This window comes from Crotalus tigris, unplaced genomic scaffold (genome assembly GCF_016545835.1).
Source record: "Crotalus tigris isolate CLP2741 ecotype Arizona unplaced genomic scaffold, ASM1654583v1 scf7180000017639.5415321, whole genome shotgun sequence".
NCBI lineage: Eukaryota > Metazoa > Chordata > Lepidosauria > Squamata > Viperidae > Crotalus > Crotalus tigris.
In genome coordinates, this window is record NW_024096532.1 from 5033015 (window position 1) to 5053932 (window position 20918).

General features: G+C 40.2%; 1 protein-coding gene across 1 annotated transcript; it reads right to left on the minus strand.

The window, feature by feature from the left end:
• Positions 1-242: 242 nt before the first annotated feature.
• CLN3 (CLN3 lysosomal/endosomal transmembrane protein, battenin) lies at positions 243-20881 on the minus strand. The gene is made up of 16 exons (XM_039335340.1): positions 20748-20881; positions 20521-20605; positions 20351-20435; positions 19539-19641; positions 17409-17483; positions 17238-17317; positions 15795-15880; positions 15060-15132; positions 10728-10871; positions 8569-8699; positions 7593-7642; positions 5874-5942; positions 5718-5773; positions 4977-5070; positions 4349-4489; positions 243-3442 (listed from the first exon to the last, which is right to left on the minus strand). The coding sequence occupies exons 2-16, from the start codon at positions 20567-20569 to the stop codon at positions 3323-3325; spliced, it is 1356 nt and encodes a 451-aa protein (XP_039191274.1). The 5' UTR covers positions 20570-20605; positions 20748-20881; the 3' UTR covers positions 243-3322.
• Between the last annotated feature and the right edge of the window lie 37 nt (positions 20882-20918).

Below are 20918 nucleotides of genomic sequence, written 5' to 3' on the forward strand. Positions count from 1 at the left end.
GGAAGTAAAGCGTCTGAATCTATTGTATCTTTTTGCTGTCCACGCCTTGCCGCATTTTGGGGGTGGGGGTTAATAATTACGACTTTTTTTTTTCACATGGATTTTCTGATTGAATCGGAATCCCTCTTTCCACTGTCTTTCATCCATATTGCGTCAGTTTTTAATTACATTCTCCCCCCCAAAAATGGGTACCGTATGCTCACTGATATCCGCGCACACTAGTCAGTAATTTATGACAAAAATGATATTTTATCAGTTTATTCAATTTACTCGACAAAAAAGTAAACAAACTGAACATTTCTTAATGTTCATTTAAGCTACAGAAAACTATACTTTGGGGGCATATTTTGCAAGTCCCATATGTATATAACTGCCTTCCATTGGAAACAGCAAAAATTCAGTAAACTGTTGTACATCCCACCAATCCAGTGAACTTGCTTTGCTACATGAGAAGGGGGGGGCAGGGTAGGAGCAAATAATTACATACATTTAAATTAAAATAATTATGATTAGTACAATTTATTCCACTGTATTTAACTTTCCCTTCCATTACATTAAAAATATGTACAACGTGCCCATGCCCCTGAAATATGAACCAATCACAATTATTAAGCTAAAACAAAAGACTCATCTTCAGTGGCATTTAAACAATCTATACTGCACACAACAAAATCAGCATAGCTATGAGGGGGTAGATTTTGAACCCAACAAATGATTAATACTCATCTGTACATTATACATTTCATAGAAACAATACACCCTTCTATGTTTGAGCAAATTAAGCCTATTAAACACATTGTTTGCAAACATATATAGGAATCTTGTGTTGCAGTTGGATTACATTTAAAGCCTGCTTTATTGGAGTTAGTGAATATTGCAATTTAATAATCAATTTATAATTTCATTTCTAATTCACACGGTTCTCTAGAATGTCATTGTACCATTATATTGCAGCTGACAAAGTCTGTATAAACTCATTACTGTACACATGACTTTGGTTCTGGAATTCTATTATTTTACTCATTTATTTACAAGCATTATAAATGGTTACGGCGGAAGCTGACTCTATGCAATGTTTACTTTCCATCTTCATGCTCTCAAATTAAAGACACCATTAAACATAACAATATAATTATATAGGCCTAATCAATAGCAAAATGGGGGAGGCAAGAATTCCACACTTAGTGAACTATAGTATCAGTTAATAAATGGTTCTGAATGCCAGGTAACTTCTGCTCATTAGAAGTAGCCCTCAATTATGACTATAATTAAGCCTAAAATTTCTGTTGCTAAGCAAGACAGTTGTTAAATGAGTTCTGCCCTATTTTACAACCTTCCTTGCCATAGTTAAGTGAATCACTGCAGTTAAATTAGTAACACGGTTGTTAAATTAATCTGGCTTCCCTATTAACTTTGATTGTCAGAAGGCCACAAATGGCAATCCTATCTGGGACACACTAACCATCATGAGTCAATAACTAAGCATCCAAATTTTGATCATCTGACCATGAGGCTGCTGCAACGGTTATAAGTATGAAAATTGGTCAGAAATCACTTTGTTCAATGTTTTTGTAACTTCAAACGGTCTCTAAACAAATTGTTGTAATTCCAGGACTACCTATAATTACATCAATCACTGCAATATTGTTTTAAAATCTTCTTCAGCCCTGGGGAAATTTAATCAATCTCCATTGGCAGAAGTCTTTTTTGCTGTTGTTTTTGGACGCTGGATATTTGGCCTATGTTTCCAATACAGCAGGGTCCCCAACTGTGGGGCTGCAGACCATTACTGCAGCCCGCCAGGAACCGGGCCACTCAAGCAAGTGGGATCCAGGTAGCACACAAAATCACACCTCCACGAAACCAATCCCTGGCACCAAAAAGGTTGGGGGCCACTGCTATACTGTAAAGTGGCAACTACAAATCATAGCTAGTTTTGAGAGTGGCAAAAGTATAGGGGATGCTACTACCAAAGGAAGTGCATTATCTGGAAGCTAAATGTTCATTTTGGAGAGCAAATAAAGAGTGGTTAATTTTAGAGAGTAGGTGTGAATTTAAATGGACTCCAGAAGATGGTAGAGGACAGGAAGACCTGGAGGAATGTTGTCCATGGGGTCGCGATGGGTCGGACACGACTTTGCAGTTAACAACAAAGTTTTAGAGAGAAACTTCAATGTCAGTTCTAACAGGGTGTCTTGCAGAAAGGCTGGACAGTATATCTCAGAATTCAGTCATTCACTTTAGAAAGTTAGCCCAGGGATAGGCAACCTTGGCTCTTTTATGACTCATGGACTTCAACTCCCAGAATTCCTGGCTCAGGAATTCTGGGAGTTGAAGTCCACGAGTCATAAAAGAGCCAAGGTTGCTTACCTCTGAGTTAGCTCAACACCACCATTATTAATTACAAGAATCCAGCAAACAACTTCTAATGTCTTATTAGCAGAACAGTTTACCTTTAATATTTAGCTGACATTTTCTCCCTTGGAATTTCTGCCCGTAACTCCAATTTCTATTTTTAATTTTTTTCTTGGTCATTTCAAATAATCACACAAATATAAACTTACCAACTTTTATCATACTCTGACATAGGATAATCATTCAGCAACACTAACAGTTTTCCAAGGCCTGGTTTACTAATTAACTTCAGAAAAAAGTAGATCAAATACCATATTATCTTTTCCACCCACTGGGGTTCCATGAGCATCTAACTGCTAACATATTCACTTATGAATAAAACATAGCATCTCTTTCCACTCCCTTCTCTTGAATCCAGTTATGTAGAGAAGCATCTTCTGAACTGTTTCCATCTCACTTTGTGCGCCTTTAAAAGTATTACACCTTTGAGAACTTTATAAGTTGGATGATCCCATCCAACAATGTGTCTTTTCTTCCTTTAACCCTGCCAAATTCTATATAATGTGAAGGAGGGGGAAAAAAAGAACAACCTCAGCTGCACTCCGTTAAAACTATCTAATTTCCTAAATCAAACTGTTCAGGAAATTAAGCCAAGAGGATAAATCCCTAGCAGCTTCTGATGCGCCTTTCCTCTTGCGCTTGGAGGTCAGCCAATACTAGTAATACACCCAGGAGTTTCCCCTCCTTACGAATGGGTATCAGCCCACTCGAGAACAAAGTTACAGTGCAAGGTTAATCAACCTTGGCTCTTTTATGACTCGTGGACTTCAACTCCCAGAATTCCTGAGCCAGCTAAGCTGGCTCAGGAATTCTGGGAATTGAAGTCCATGAGTCATAAAAGAGCCAAGGTTGACTACCCCTGATATAGTGTGCCAAGACATCTGTTGATCCTCCTGGAAAACAGACTTCAAGGAAGGTGACAGAAATAGTTGTGGACAGGGATAGCAACGACCCCTGAAAGTGAGATGCCCAAAGTGTCGGCGATGCAAGCTACTCCCATGGCAAATTCTCGATGTTCCGGCTTGCTCTGCATGGAGGAAAAGAGAGGAAAAAAAATCTTATTTCTCTGCCGTGACATTGGATGTGGGTTTCTGTTCTCCCTCCAGAGTGCAATACTGTACACAGTTTACTTCTGGCTGTTTTGCATGTGGCAGATTACTGTTCTTATATGGTGCATTTGACTAGGGTTTAGTATAAGATGTGAACCAGGCTACTGCAGCTTATGAACTCTACTTTTAACCAGCCATGGCTTAGTCTATATGAAGCCAACCACAGATGCTAGTATTTTGCACAAGTGATTGCTGGACGAATTAAGTTCATTGAAAGTATTGAAGCAGAAGTTGGGTATCCAAATATTCAAGTCTCCAAAGAAATTAACTGTTCCTTCCAACTTGAAGATTGTCCCCTGGCTGAAATGCCCAGTTCTTCCCATTTGCAAAACAAGTGATGAAAATGCTTGTTTTATCCTATCCTGGTTAAAGAGGACCAGTGAGTTGTTTGCAGAGGAACCCTGCAAATTCTTGTAATGATCCCATCTTTCATTCCAGGTGTGGGTAACCTTTTGGTAAAGGCCCACAACTTATGGTTTTTTGAGCAGCTGGTGAAAAGGCCCCTACAAAACAGACTAGATCTGGGAAGTTGCTTTGAAAGCTTTTAAAAGGCTATATTTAGAGCCTATGCTACAATTTTGATGTGTTTCCTACTTAAAATGGGGTGGGATGATGTGGAAGCTCTCTGGCCATTTTAAGGTATTATGGCCAGCAGGATGCCAAGGATTATGAAAAAAAAAAGGGCAATGCAGTGTCATAGAATGTTTACATTAGTTCTACACATTGAAGCGTGAGACAATGCTCTCCTCTATCCACCCAACATATGACTGTTCTTCCATCTTTCCAATCCCACCTCTTCCTCTTGCTTCTTCCCTCAAACTCACCTCTTCACTGACACAATGGAAAGTGTTCACATAGCCAGCTCCTCCCAGCAATCCCTCATACAATATCAGCACGAAAACCATATAGATGCTGGGTAGAAACATGTAGCGCACGGCAAACAGGAGAAACAGCATATTCAGGCACTTGAGGGAGAATAGAAGAAAATTAGCCTGGTAAAACAGTAGCAATTGTCTGGAAGCCAAATCATAGACAAGAAATAGTTTAAAAGGTGGCAGGCCACAGATTATTCAAATTAGAGGCTCACTGGCTTCTTTTCTGTTCTTAATCAGTTTTTGTTCTCAGGTTTTTAAAATCAAGCATCTTTCGCAGATAGTAGCAGCTTAGGCCCCTGATAAAACCCTCTCGGTTGAATTTTAAAACTATTTTATGATGTTAACAGAATGTCAAATTGTTACGGTAGTCAGATTTTGTTATTTTTTTGTTTGCCTGATGCAAACCTCCTTCAGCCTATGAAAGTAGGCAAAATATAAATAATTCTGATACATAAATACAAAGCAAGTGGGAGGAGCGGAATAAATGTAACTGTCAGGAGAGGATCTGTTTCAAGTGGATGAGAAGGAATCATTCAGTGGAGAAGGAGGGGAAATGTTAGTGAAGGAAATTTTTTACCTGCAATATAGCCAGAAGCCATATCTTTCGGATTCGTATACAGCTGGCAGAGGAACGGGAAATAAAAACCCCTAATTGATACAGCATCTGATACCTGCAAAAAGACAGTAGGAATTTGGCTCAAGCCACAGTATGGATGGTTAAATTGTTACTGCTATATATGAATATACTAACTGTAAATATAAAAAAATATTCTCTAGACTTAGGACCACAATTGGGAGCAGAATTTCTGATGCTTGGCAAAGCGACTGTTAAATGAGTTACACCAGAGTTTACAAATGATTTTTGCCACAGTTGTTAAACAAATAACTGCAGTTGTTAAGTGAAGCATGCAGTTGTTAAGCAAATCCAGCTTTCCCCATTTACTTTGCTTGTCAGAAGCTGGCTGGAAATGTTGCCAAGGGCGATCACATAACCCTGAGATGCTGCAACAATCACAAATATATGCTGGTTGCCAAGTGATCAAATTTTGATCCGGTGACCACGGAGATGCTGCAACAGTTGTGAAGTGCAAGGACTGACTTTTCTCAATGCTGTTGTCACTTCAAACAGTTGCTCAACTAATGTTTGTAAGCCGAGGACTACCTGTATCTTTTTTCTAGCCTATCAACTTTTCTCACTCAACTAACAATTCATTTTCCCCCCATTAAGTAACATCCAGACACGTTAATCAATGTTGGATGAGGCTAATGGGATTTAGAGTCTTAACATCTGGAAAGCGCCAAGCACCTTCCCACTTACCAGCGATATTGTTGGGGGTGATTTAAAGTTGTATTTCGAAAGTATAACAATTCAAACTGGGAAAGAACAACACAGAGAGTAAATGTTAAAAAAGGAAGAGCCAAAAAATGAATCAGCATCACCTCCGATAAAGGAATAACTACCCATTATGCTTACCAGCCCCTGATTGATGAAGTATTCAGCAAAATACACCACAGACAAGGGGATGAGGTATTTCAAAAGACCCTGAAAGAGACAAAGCGAATGAGTTCATTGCGAGAACAGCCAAATTGTTTTAAGAAACCATCAAGCCCTTCTTCGTACAAGTAACACCATCATCTACCTAATAAGTTGAAAACATCATATTATCTGCGAATGTTTATATATAAATAACATGCAGATAACATAAGAACGGCTTCTGAAAATTCTTATAAATTAAAGCATTACAAAATTAAAGCCAAAAAGTACAGGAAGTCCTCAACTTACCACCACAACTGAGCCCCAAATTTCCATTGTTAAGCAAGACAATTATCAAGTACGTTTTGCCACCTTTTATGACCTTTCTTGCCACAGTTGTTAAGTGAATCACTGCAGTTGTTAAGCTAGTAACATGGTTGTTAAGGGAATCTGGTTTCGCCATTGGTGTTTCTTGTCAGAAAGTCACAAAAGATGATCACATGACCCCAGGACACTGCAACATCATAAATACATGTTACTTGCAGATGTTTGAATTCTGATCATCTGACCACTGGGATGTTGCAATGGTCATAAGTGAGAAAATTGGGCATAAGTCACTTTTTCAGTGCCGTTGTAACTTTGAATGGTCACTAAATGAATGGTTGTAAGTTGAGGATTTCCTCTATCTTAAAGTACCTAATTACATGGATTATTTGAAGTTCCAGGGAGTATATATTCATGTGATACAGTCCCTGGAGAAGGTTGAGATCATGATGTATTAAATTTGTATAGCACCCAACTCTGGGCTAATAGAAGCAGATGTAGTTCAGAGTCATCATCTTAGTAAAGTACATCATTCATTTTTGTTGTGAACTAGGCCTCGCATGTAACAAAGGTTACAATATGCATGTTACACATGCACAGAATGTTGCAGCCTATGTTATCACAGAAGGTTGCAACTATAAACGATAATAAAGCATCACAGCTTAAGTATTTCTGATGACAGAAATATGGGAAAATGTTTAAATAAAAGGTACCATTGACAAAACACGAGTTTAAAAGGCAAGAGTTGTATTTATAGTTGATTTCCAGTAGAAGTTAATTATTTGTGTATTGTCCACCTACTGTCCCCAAAATGTGTTTTGATCCAGTCTCTATTTATTATTAAATTTATATTGGTTTTTTTGTTCAGGATTAAAGGGGGGATACATGGTGCTCCTCCTATTTTTCCTCACAATAACATGCCAATGAGTAAGTTGATCTGGGAGAAAACAAGTGATCCAAATTCACTCAAGGAGTTTCCATGACAAAAAAGGAAGTAAAACTTGAGTCTCTCTTCTCTTAGTCCAGCAGGAAGTAGAATATCTGGGAAACATTTCACTTTTAGGTTCACAGGCCTCCCTCTTTTTTTAATCCCCTTTTTCAAAATTAAGATACTTCTAGGTTTTTATTATCCTACCTTATTCACTAATATTTACAAAATGGATCTAGGTAATATTCTTTCTTCTTGTCTTTTTCTGCCATGTTTTTAATCCACCCCTTCCCAGAGAGAATCTATTAAGAAAAGGTTAAATAGCTACACAATATTCTTACGAGAAAACCTTCTAAATTCGCCATAGGCACATTCAACATTGATTCCCACTGAACCACCAAAAAGAGCACTTTTACACTTGCACAGCTCAGAAAGTTCTTCCCACCTTCTCTGAGCAGGCTTCTTACCTTGACCACCTGTTCTTTTTCCTGCAAGGTGAGCTGAAGTTTTTGTGTCTCTGGAGGAGGGAGACAACAATTGAAATTATGGCATTGTATTTTCCTCTGAGAAGTGTTGCAGAAACACTCAAAACTGGGGGGGGGGAAGCACACAATCAAAGAGTGACCTGATGTTAACTGAGTGGTTGTGGAAAATGGAGATAGTCCTCGAGCTACGACTAATTGCTTAGCAACTGAAATTCTGACAGACCTGCTTGGGAGAAACTGATGATCTGAATTTGAAGTTCTGATGTTCAAGGCTCCTCAGTGATGTGACCGCATTTTGGGTGCTTGGCAACCAGGTTGCAGCATCCCACAGTCATGTGACTGCATTTTACGATGGTTTTGTCAAAACCCATCATTTTCTTCCAGATTTCAGCAAAACTGCATCCATCTCATACCACTGATTTGCTTAACGACTATGTTTACTTAACAACCAAACTGATTCACTTAACAACTGCTGCAACCCCCCCCCCCAGAAAATTGGGTCGGTCACATTTTACAACCATCACAAGTTATAACTGTGATGGGCAGCCTCCATTAGGGTTGCAATTTGAAGACTAACTGTGTTTGGTTTGATTTGGAACATGGGAGCTTTAAGGAAAAAAATAGTTGCCCTAAGCAACGAAGGTTTAGTACCCCCCCACCCCACCCCCAATGTTGTGCCTTAAAACCTACTATCCCTCTCCAAATATTTGGGGCATCGGGCAGGAGTTTCAAAAGAAGCTTCACAGTGTGGATGCATGCAGTCTGCCTGTACTTAATGGAAAAGATGACAAGATTTATGATAAAATTGTTCCTTGCCTTTGGCCTGAGCAGAGGGCGTCACAGTAAAGGATGTAGCAGGAGCATTTTTCAGAGAGGAAAGATTTCAGAAGAACATGCATTATGGATCACACTTTCCTCTTTTGAGGTCATGGGAGGCATTCACACAAAAGTCACTTACTTTGAGGGAGTGTCAATTTGTCCCCAAGAAGAGGCTGTTGAATCCCAGAAGAGGCACATGACGATTTTGGCTTGCAGACCCCCCAGCCACAGCGAGGGGCTTCAGGAGGGGGAGCCAGCAGGAAGCAATAGCTATGAAAGTGAAGAAACAGGGAGACAGTCAAGAGCCATAGCAAAGTTCCTGCCCACCTTGATGTTACAGTTATTATCCCCAAAATAAGCCATAGCTTGCTTCTGGCTAGCGAGGAATGTTATTTAGGATTTCATCCGATTATTCCCTTCTCATTATGATCCTCGTCAGCTAAAGCAATGAGAAGGATCCTTTTTGTGACTGATGTCACATTTAAAAAACAAATGTTTAAAAACCAAACACTGCCCACAGCCCCTCCTCAAGAGCGAGGAACATGATAGATAGATAGATAGATAGATAGATAGATAGATAGATAGATAGATAGATAGATAGATAGATAGATAGATAGATAATTTATTTATTTTTAAAGGCAACAATAGTGAAATTATGGGAAGGATTTCTGGTTCATTCTTTCTCTGTTCCCCATTTTCTGGGATAGGCATGGGTTAGAACAAGGGTGTCCAACTAGCAATGTCACGTGACATGTCGCGACTTATCATGATTTGTTTGCCATTGCCGGCAATGGGGTGGGTGCGGTTTTGCTATGATGCATCCAGCCCACGGGCCAGCAGTTTGACACCCCTGGGTTAGAATCATTAATGCAGTTATTAAGCCCCTCTCCCCTTATTCTTCCTTGAAAATGGATGCCACAGTCTTGAGAGGGCTGGCTGGGGAATTCTGGGAGTTGAAGTCCACACATCTTTAAGTGGCCAAGATTGAGAAACACTGATCTAAGAACTGCAAGCCTTGCAAGATGTCCAATCTTCAACTATGGTGTGAAGTATAAATTAGACAGACTACCTAAAGTTCTACAATCTTAGGAATAGTTAAAACACACGTAATTGAGGGGATGGAGAAGGACTGAAAAATATTCAAATGCAAAAAAATAAAATAAAATAGCATCTTCACAAACAAAGATGATCACTACAACAAAGCCACATGCTTTTCTATTCTTAAAACAAGTTTTCTTTATAATAATTCAATTTTATGACAGACTCCAACCAATACACTCAACAATTTAAAATTCAAATTGATCTAGGTCACACAATCCAGAATAACACAGCCATTTTTGTTTCTATTTAATTACATCTCCCTCTTCCCTAAATTGAAGCATTGGAACTAATGAGCATCCAAATAACACTTTCGAACTTGCTGTGAGATTCTAGAAACTTAGTAGGCAAATAATAGCTAGCATAAAAATAATTTCAGTGACTAGGGATTTTGTAAGCTATAGAATATTACAAATTGCTACAAAAAGAAGCAAGATGAGTCAGTATTTTTATCACACTCTCCCCACAAGGACACGGAGACTTGCAAGATGGTTGTCAGCGTTTCAAGGCAGTCCAGACCAAGAAATCTAAACAGTGAACACTAAAACTATTTTTATTATAAGATTATACTAACAGAATCTTGCAAATCTGGATGTGCCTCTTCTGCTCCTGCCTTTATGTTCTAGAGAACTAGGGAAGGTTAATTCTGAGATTCTTTTTCCAATACATTTCTGCTTTGGATTTAGATTTCATTTATCAGATGTTGTCTAGATAGTTGCTCTTCCTTCTGTCTCTCAAGGTTATTCTCTCAGCCCCTTACAGCTGCTGGCAGCTGTGATGTGAGCACTTTTTTGGCTCTGAGTCCAAAGTATAACACATCTATATATTTCATATACAATCAATATCCTGCTTCCTGCTTCATTTTATGCTCTCCTAGCCACCATCATTCGTTCATTCGTTCATTCATTGCCCACCTTTACTATTTTCATAAATACTCTTTCCTCCTCCTATTTTCCCCACAATAGCAACCATGTGAGGTGAGTTAGGCTCAGAGAGAGAGAGACTGGTCCAAAGTCACCCAGCTGGCTTTCACGCTTAAAAAAGGACTAGAACTCACAGTCTCCTGACATCTAGTCTGGTGCCTTCACCATTAGACCAAACTGGCTCTCATTTTGTCTTCTTGACATCTATCGCCTCTCTCTCTTTTTTTTTTTTCATCTGCATGAGACTCTCTTTGCAGGTCCCATTTTTAGACCTCACCTGCCCAGCATGATAACAGGAACAATGGTCATAAAGAGGAGCGTATCCTGCGGAGTCAGGCCTGTCTGTGTCAGCCCGAGGTAGGAAAGGGCCCCGATCAAGCCAGCCCCACCTGTTCCAGATGACCAGGCAGACACCACAGCACTTGTGGGAAGAAAAGCAAAAGAAACAACATGAGTCAGAGAGCTTTGGGTATTCAACTTCCACATAATCAATTCCAGTCTAACTACTGTTCTTGCAAGCAAATCAAATATGGAATTGTTTGGCGTTAGACATAATGTTAAAATGTTGCATATATGTACTTTTGAACTGAATACTTTATTTGGCCAAATGTGATTAGACACACAAGAAATTTGTTTCTGGTGCAGAAGCTCTCAGTGTACCTGCAAAGCATGCACATATGTATTTTGTGTATGTATATATGTACAAAAGTACACATCAATTTAAAATGATGCACATATCTACTTTAAAGATGTTTATCCTTCAATGAAAGAGTTTTTAAATCAAAAGCTGCTGAACATTTCTCATGAGCACATATTGGTATTAGTACTGGCAGTAGATACTAGTCAATAAGAACTTTGTCCAATTCACATTTCTAAGCTGTCTAGCTAGGTTGGGTACATACAGTTTATTTTGTCCAGAACAAAATACACATCTTAAGACTGCTTTCTAAATCAGATATACTGTTTAATATAGTATGTCTGTCTTCTTTAAATATTAACAGAACTAGCTTTAAGGAAAAGAAAATGTCACCTATTAACATGCAGAAATATATTTAATGGTCTCTGCAGCTCAGATCAACATAAAAAACATGTGGATCCAGTATTTATTAATAAGTAACTACTGAGTTCTGATGGTTGCAAAGTTATTTATAGCTGTTTCTCCCACTTCCTTCCCATCAAATGCTTCTGGGTCCCACGTAAGCATAAATCTTTCTTCAAAGAAAAAAAAATTAAGATTGGGCATTGACCTCTGAATTCTGTTAGACCCAGGCTTCCAGCCAGTTAGCAAAAATTATTTTGCTTGATTCGCTGTGTGTACCCTGTCTGAATAATCATGTTTTTGGAAGGTGAAATAATTTTGACTATAAACTATTTTTTTGTTTTTATAAGCTAGCCAAATGGCACATATTTTGATGGCTCAGATACCTCTTCCTGCAATTTCTGAATACCAGAGTTGGATGCTCGTAAAGTTATTGCACCATATATTTAATGATATAAGCAAAGATTCATGAGATCAAATCCCAGTAGAGGGTTTGAACCCCAAAGAATAACATCTAATATCTGAGGAGTCTCAACACAGTAAGGGCAACATTAGTCATATGGTAATTCCAAAGGTACTTTTCAAAAAGGCAACTTGACTTTTCTTTGAACACATTTTGCTTCTCATCCAAGAAGCTTTTTCAGTTCTTGGATGAGAAATGAAACGCTTTCAAAGAAAAAAACCAAGAAAGTTCAGTTGCCTTTTGGGAAAGCACCTTTGGGACAACCATGACCTGGATGATCGAGAATCTCCAAAGGCATTTAGTCAGATGGTACCTCCTGGCCTTGGAGTACAAAATGGAGCAGGGCACAGGCTGATAGAATTTTGTCAAGAGAATATGATGGTCATAACAAACACTCTTTTCCAACAACCCAAGAGACGGCTCTACACATGGACATCACCAGACGGTCAACATAGAAATCAGATTGACTATGTGCTTTGCAGCCAAAGATGGAGAAGCTCTATACAGTTAGTAAAAACAAGACCAGGAGCTGACTGTGACTCAGATCATGAGCTTCTCGTTGCAAAATTTAGGCTTAAATTGAAAAAAGTAGGGAAAAGCACTAGGCCACTCAGGTATGAACTAAATCATATTCCTGATGAATATACAGTAGAGGTGACAAATAGATTTAAGGAACTGGATCTGATAGACAGAGTGCCTGAAGAACTATGATGGAAGTTCGCAACATTGTACAAGAGGTAGCAACTAAAACCATCCCAAAGAAAAAGAAATGCAAGAAAGCAAAATGGCTGTCTGAGGAAGCTTTGCAAATAGCTGAGGAAAGAAGGGAAGCGAAAGGCAAAGGAGAAAGAGAAAGATACACCCAATTGAATGCAGAATTCCAGAGAGTAGCTAGAAGAGATAAGAATGCCTTCTTAAATGAACAGTGCAAAGAAATAGAAGAAAACAACAGAATAGGGAGGACCAGAGATCTCTTCAAGAAAATTGGAGATATGAAGGGAACGTTTCATGCAAAGATGGGCATGATAAAGGACCAAAATGGCAGAGACCTAACAGAGGCAGAAGAGATTAAGAAGAGATGGCAAAACTACACAGAAGAACTATACAAGAATGAGCTTAACATCCCAGATAACCACAATGAGATGGTCACTGACCTCGAACCAGACATCCTAGAATGTGAAGTGAAATGGGCCTTAGAAAATCTGAGCAACAACAAAGCTAGTGAAGGTGACAGTATTCCAGCTGAGCTATTCAAAATCTTAAAAGACGATGCAGTAAAAGTGCTACACTCAATTTGCCAGCAAATTTGGAAAACTCAGCAGTGGCCACAGGATTGGAAAAGGTCAGTTTACATTCCAATTCCAAAGAAAGGCAATGCCAAAGAATGTTCAAACTATCGCACCATTGCACTCATTTCACATGCTAGTAAAGTTATGCTTAAAATCCTACAAGCTAGACTCCAGCAGTATGTGGATCGAGAACTACCAGAAGTACAGGCAGGATTTCGAAGAGGCAGAGGAACTAGAGATCAAATTGCCAACATACGCTGGATCATGGAGAAAGCTAGGGAGTTCCAGAAAAACATCTACTTCTGCTTCATTGACTATGCTAAAGCCTTTGATTGTGTGAATCACAACAAATTGTGGCAAGTTCTTAAAGAGATGGGAATACCAGACCATCTTATTTGTCTCTTGAGAAACCTATATGCGGGTCAAGAAGCAACAGTGAGAACTGGACACGGAACCACTGATTGGTTCAAAATTGGAAAAGGAGTCTGGCAAGGCTGTATACTGTCGCCCTGCCTATTTAACTTATATGCAGAGCACATCATGAGAAAGGCAGGGCTAGATGAAAAAAAGTTGGAATTAAGATTGCCGGGAGAAATATCAACAACCTAAGATATGCAGATGATACCACTCTAATGGCAGAAAGTGAAGAGGAACTAAAGAGCCTCTTGATGCGGGTGAAGAAGGAAAATGCAAAAGTTGGCTTGAAACTCAACATTAAGAAAACTAAAATCATGGCATCCGGCCCTCTCAATTCCTGGCAAATAGATGGGGAAGAAATGGAGGTAGTGACAGATTTTATTTTTCTGGGCTCAAAGATCACCTCAGATGGGGACTGCAGCCAAGAAATTAAAAGACGCTTGCTCCTGGGAGGAAAGCTATGGCAAATCTAGACAGCATACTAAAAAGCAGAGACATCACCCTGCCAACAAAAGTGCGTATAGTCCAGGCCATGGTTTTCCAGTTGCAATGTATGGCTGTGAAAGTTGGACCATAAGAAAGGCTGAGCGCAAAAGAATTGAGGCCTTTGAACTATGGTGCTGGAGAAGACTCCTGCGAGTCCCTAGGACTGCAAGGCGTTCAAACCGGTCAGTCCTAGAAGAGATCAACCCCGACTGCTCTTTAGAAGGCCATATCCTGAAGTTGAAACTCAAATATTTTGGCCACCTAATGAGAAGGAAGGAATCACTGGAGAAGGGCCTAATGCTGGGAAAGATTGAGGGCAATAGAAGAAGGGGACGACAGAGAATGAGATGGCTGGATGGAGTCACTGAAGCAGTAGGTGTGAACTTAAATGGACTCCAGAAGATGGTAGAGGACAGGAAGACCTGGAGGAACATTGTCCATGGGGTTGCGATGGGTCGGACATGACTTCGCAATTAACAACAACAACCTCCTGGTGGTCAGTATAATCAAAAATACCATACAGGATATATTATATATTTATGTGTGTGAACAGAATTATGTCTATTTGCCAGTAGGGTGGGGAGCTGCATTTCTGGGACCACCAACCCTTTTCTTTTTCAGTTCTGTCAGAGAGAATATATGATTTGACCTTGGGATTCCAAATTCAGTTTCTGCCTTCCCACTCAGTTGTTTAGAAAGTTACTTAGTCTTACAATGAGGCTGGTTCCTATGACCATCACTTTGTAGAGTTAGTGATCATGATAGTTTCTCAGATTTCCAGTTGAGTCCATGGGCCCATAGCTGGACATCTCAACTCCAAAGCCTAATTTGTTAAGCAAGAGGTAGCCACACCTAACCCTATTGTAAGGTGTCATCCATCATCCAAATCCTGCAACTGCCCTTCTCAATCTTTACCTGTTGAAAAATGATGTGAGTGCCAGGAATGTTATTTCACCAAGACCAGATGATATACTGGCAAGCACGACACCTGTAGCGATGAGGAGGAAAAAGGAGATATCACACATAAGCAACCTGTCCTCTTGTTATCAAGTGTCTGAATTGTGTAGAAGGCAGATCCGAACTGGGCCTGGCTTCTTCTGTCACAAACCTATCAGTTGTATATCATATGTTCATATCTGTGCAAGTTTTACAGCTTCAGAACTTTGGCAGAAGTATTTAAAATACACATGTATTTTACTGAATATTTGTTGTTGCTTTCCAGAAGGAATACTTCTACGTGGAATTCCAGGTTTCCCCTTCTCAATTACACTCTGTTCCATATTCACATTCCCAGCATTCTTTTGCCATTGACCATGCTCTAGTTTGGTATTTTGGCTCCTTTAAAAAAATTATATAAGCCTTATGATTTCTCCAAGCACTGTTAATAACTCTTTTTGTACTTTTTACTTTGGATGCAAACAATAACTTGTTAAACCAGTTATGGTAAACCATAATTCTGGCATATCGTGACTGGTAAATTAGGGTTATGGATGGATCAAAGCTATGTCAGTTGTATTTGATTCTAAATATAGTCAAAGAGACTTTGGTGCTGAAAAAAAATGGCTGGATTGAATGGCAAAGGCACTTTTTCCTCCAAAATCTGAATAATCACCCATTTTAAGATTATACACATGTAAAAATGACACTCACCCAGGAGGCTTTGTGTTGAGGTGGTGGAGAAGGCCACTAGTAGAAAGCTGCCCCAAGCTGAGGTAACACAAATGCCAACACGCAAGCTGTGGAGGGAGAGAGGAAGGGAAGGAAGAAAGGAAGGAAGGAAGAGGAAGGAAGGAAAAAAGGAGGGAAGGGAGAGAGGGAGGGAAGGAAAGAAGTAGAAGGAAGAGGAAGGAAGGAAGGAAGGAAGGAAGGAAGGAAGGAAGGAAGGAAGGAAGGAAGGAAGGAAGGAAGGAAGGAAACAGGATCAAAACAAACTACCAAGCAATAAGCAAAGAGACAGTTTCTTATGTGAATACATTTTCCTTTCTCCTTTACTAAAATGTCCTAAATCCACTGATTTCTTACCTGGATATGAACATATGGCTTTCTTCAATAGAAAAAAAGTACTTACAAGCATATGTTCTTCAAAAGGCAAATGTAATCCCTATACAAGCAGATCACACAGTGATGGCGAACCTTTTAGAGACTGAGTGCCCAAACTGCAACCCGAAACCCACTTATTTATCGCAAAGTGCCAGGGCTGCATCAGCATTGTGGTGCCCTCAGGGGGGGCGTGTGTGTGTGGCCCACTGGGTGGGTGTGGCTGCAGTGGTCACAGCAAACTGGGTGAGCATGGCCGGAGCCAGTCGCTTGCCATCTCCGGGGCATGCCCGGGGGACCAATGCCACTTGCTCACTCACTCCCTACCGTTGCTTCCAAACGCCACGTGCTCACTACTCTGGCGAACTCTGCTGGGGCAACGGCGCACGTGCCCACAGAGAGGGCTCTGAGTACCACCTATGGCACACATTCCATAGGTTTGCCACCCCTGGTCTAGGCCAGTGTTTCTCAACCTCAGCAAATTTAAGATGTGTGGACTTCAGCTACCAGAATTCCTCAGCTAATTGCTAAATCTAAAAGTTGCCAAAGTTGAGAAACACTGCTGAAGACTTTGACTTCCAGGTGCACTGGAATACCTTTATTCCTACTAGATCTGGCCAGGAAAAGAGAGCCCAAGACACTGATACTTTTGAATGGAAAGCTTGGCAACATTGGACAGCTTTTCCCATACATCAAATATATATATATTTTTATGTAAAGAAAGTTCCCATCAGAAGTTCAGGTATAATATACCTTTAATGTAATCGTTAAAATGCTGGCTAGGAACCAGGAGATTGTGAGTTCTAGTCTCACCTTAGGTATGAAAACCAGCTGGGTGACTTTGGGCCAGTCATTTTTTCTTAGCCCAACTCAGAGGGTTGTTCTTGTGGGGAAAAAAGGAGGAAGAAGCATTATATATGTTCACTGCCTTGAGTTATTTATAAAAGTAATAAGGCAGGATTTTAAAAAAATCTAAGAAATAATAATAAATAAAAATACCTTCTGTTCTCTTATCTACAATGATGTGTTAATTATTTTGCACCAGTGTAAACTTACCCATATGGGAACAAGTGGATGCAAAAAGGGGCACTGAATTTGATGAAGAGAGTTGGCAAAATGTCCGCCAGCAGTACCGTCTATACAGGATACAAAAAAGAAAAAATAGTTGGTATCAAAACCTCAAAATATCTCGCTCCTTCCCCTGCCTGATCTGGCCTTCACACTTACCCCAGTCGAAATGGTGTTGCAATCATACCGAGAAGTATTGATGGTGGTATTCCCTGGAGAAACACTGGGGGGAATCTGAGTGGGAAGCAAAACACAGGAAGCAAAACTCAGGTGTGGGATCAGCAACCTGCAGAGGTGCTGTTGGTGCTGCTGCATGTATGTTTATTGGACAAAGTTCCATGAAATCAGCAAATCTCTGATCAACACTCTGAAATCTCATTCAATCGGACAATCTCAAAAGATCTCCATGTTTTAAAATCTGGACAGGTAGTCCTTGACTTATGACCAAAATTGAGTACAAAATTTATGTTGCTAAGTGAGACAGTTGTTAAATGAATTTTGCCCCATATTACAACCTTTCTTGCCACAGTTGTTAAGTAAATCACTGCAGTTGTTAAGTTAGTAGCATGGTTATTAAGTGAATTGGCTTCCCCATTGAACTTGCTTGTCAGAAGGTCGTAAACGATAATCACATGACACCGGCACACTTCAGCCGTCATAAATATGAGTCAGTTGCCAAGCATCTAAATATTGATCACATGACCATGGGGATACTGCAATAGTTGTAAGTGTGAAAAACGGTCATACAGTAAGTCTCTTTTTTCAGTACTGTTGTAACTTCAAACAGTCACTAAATGAATGGTAGCAAGTCGAGGACTATCTGTATGTAAATATATACATGCACATATACACAAGAGTATCTAGATCAGTGGTTCTCAACCTTTTTAATGCCGCGACCCCCAACCAGTCGTAAGTTGAGGACTACTCAACCGGTCGTAAGTCGAGGACTACTCAACTGGTGCAGCACCATTTGCAGAATGGGACTTTTGGCGGGCTCAGCAGGGCAGAGACAGCTTGGACAATTCCTATTGGCTTTTGAAAGCCAATAGAATTAGACTCTATTCAAGAGAGTCTATTCTATTGGCTTTCAAAAGCCAATAGAATAAAAGGGAGTAGCACAGCTAAGGAAAAGGGGGAAAAAATGGCGGACTGCATTGTTTGGCGACCCCCATGAAATGGTCGTTCGACCCCAAATGGGGTCCCGACCCACAGGTTGAGAACCACTGATCTAGATACTATAGTACAAAAAAAAAAAAGATGGGGGCATTCTATGGATAATATCAGTGGAAGCTCTGAATTAGATCTTCCTGAAAATGTTGCATTGATGAATTCTAAGAAGATACAGAAGATAAAAATGCCAACAGCCTCTCATCACCATCTTTCATACAGAGCAGGGGTGTCAAACTCGCACCGTCATGTGACATGTTGTGACATATCGTGACTTTTTCCCCATTGCTGGCAATGGGGTGGGTGTGGTTTCGGCGTGACGCATCCGGCAGTTTGACGCCCCTGATACAGAGCCTCCATTCTGAATTTGCTGGGTTTACTAAGGTAGTCCTCAACTTACAACCATAACCAGAATTTCTGTTGCTAAGTAAGGCACTTATTAAGTGAGTCCCACCTAGTCTTACAACCTTTTTGCCACAACTGTTAAGTGGATCACTGCAGTTGTTAAGTGAATCATGCAATTGTTATGGAAATCAGGTTTCCCCCATTTTGCTTGTTGGAAGCCACCTGGAAACATCAGAAATGACAATCACAAGACCCTGGGATGCTGCAACCCTCATAAATATATGCTGCTTGCCAAGTGCCTAAATTCTGATAATGTGACTGTGGGGATACAATGAAGGAAGAGGGAGGACCAGTTGTCACTTTTTACAGTGCCATTGTAACTTTGGATGGTCACTAAACAAATGGTTGTGGATCAAGGACTTATTTACCCAGGCAATCAATGTTGAATGGCTCTCTGCTAAGACATTTCTGCCAAATTCAACCAAAATGTATTTTCTACCTCGTAGATAATGTAATAAAATAAACCGCAGCCTTCTCATTTTCTGGCTATTGGCTCAACTGATTGGAACTAATGGGAGAAAAACTCCAAAGATAAGCAATTCTGCTGCATTTCACATTTGTGCACTTCCTTGTACTTACATACCATTTTTTCCTTGTTCTTATTTTCTTACCCACTCTTTCTTCCAGTAACTGTCATTTTCTCTTGACCTGTTCTTTATTTTGCTTTTGCATACCAACACAAAAATACACACAGGGTCTTCTTCCTTGCACACTCACCGGTCCTGTCCCATTATGCTCTGGCACTTTCTGATGGCTGAGAATGTCATGGGCTGCACTCAGCATCACTACATAAGCAAAGTTGTTGCAGAGGCCAAGCAGCCTGTTTGAGGAGAAGGCAGTTTAGGAGACATGGAAGTTACCACATATGCATACGTCAGTATCTGAGTTCCTAAAATGTGTTAAAGCTATAAAACAGATACTTAGTTTTGGCTTAGTGGATTATACGAACCTAAATATTGTAGTTTATTGTATAAACTTGGTTGCAATAGATCCAACCAATGGCGGCTTTTTAAAGCACTAAATGAACTATGCTTTATCATAGTATGAACAGTATCAGTGTTATCATTTTGTTGATTTTTTTATTGTAATTATAGATTTTTCATTGTAATTACAGGCCCCTCTTTCTTTCACAAAAAAGCTCAGATGCATGTAGATCCAGATTAGTTTAGCTACAATTTTTTCCATCAGTCATAAGACTCTATCACCACACTCAAAATTCCCCAAAGTTCTGATGCATGCAACATAATGCATGCAACAAGTTGTACAAAGTGTACTGCAAACAAATAGAACGACCCAGCCTGATTGGAAGAGGATGCATAAAAACATTCAATTTGCAGAAAAGATATTCAGAAAATAAACATGACCACAGACCAGAAGTGCCTATGCTGATGTGCTACAACAGGAAAAAAGAAGCCAGTTATCACACAGCAATGGAGAAGAAAGAGGAACCACATATAGTAACAACTGAAGATGTGATGTTGAACATCCTGCATCTCCTTGAACCAAAGAAGAAGCATAAAGGAATTTACCAGAAGCCTGCATTGTTTCTCCGCTGGCTGCAGGCATCCAGGGTGGCTTCGGACTCCTCAGGCAGAGCCATTTCTTCATTTTCTTCTGTTTGTGGGGAGAAAACAAGCACAGCTGTCAGGATTGAGACATCTGGGGAAAAGGAGAGAGCTGGGCATGGGAACAGACTCACCCTCAGAATCACCAGAGACCTCCTGCCATCTATCCCCAGCGTGCCCCATGGCAAGAGGTAGAGATCGGGGCACCAGAGGGATCACCTGCAATTACAAAAAGTAGGAAGGAAAAAGAGGAGCATGAATGCACAACAAATTTTGGGACTTTTAAAGATACACTGCGATGCTCCTTCTGGCTTGCTCGCCCCCGTGCCATTCGTCATTCTGGCTAAAACTCAGCCGTTACCTTTAAGCCAGCGTTTCGATTAGACTTCTCTGCAGATCTGGGAGCAGAAGATCGGAGAAATCGAAACCAAAGTCGTAGGCACGGCAACCCTCCGGCAGATCCTACTTCCTGGTTTCATACCACTTCCTCCTGCCACGCAACGTCCTCAGCTGGGCTTCGCTGTCAAGGGCG

Bases quoted from the DNA above. Each gene is read 5' to 3' on its own strand.
- CLN3 (XM_039335340.1), bottom strand. From the start codon at position 20,569: ATGGGGCACGCTGGGGATAGATGGCAGGAGGTCTCTGGTGATTCTGAG. The intron at 20,436-20,520 runs GTGAGTCTGTTC...CCCCACAAACAG, and splicing joins GGTCTCTGGTGATTCTGAGG to AAGAAAATGAAGAAATGGCT. The intron at 17,318-17,408 runs GTAAGTGTGAAG...TATCCTGTATAG, and splicing joins GCAACACCATTTCGACTGGG to ACGGTACTGCTGGCGGACAT.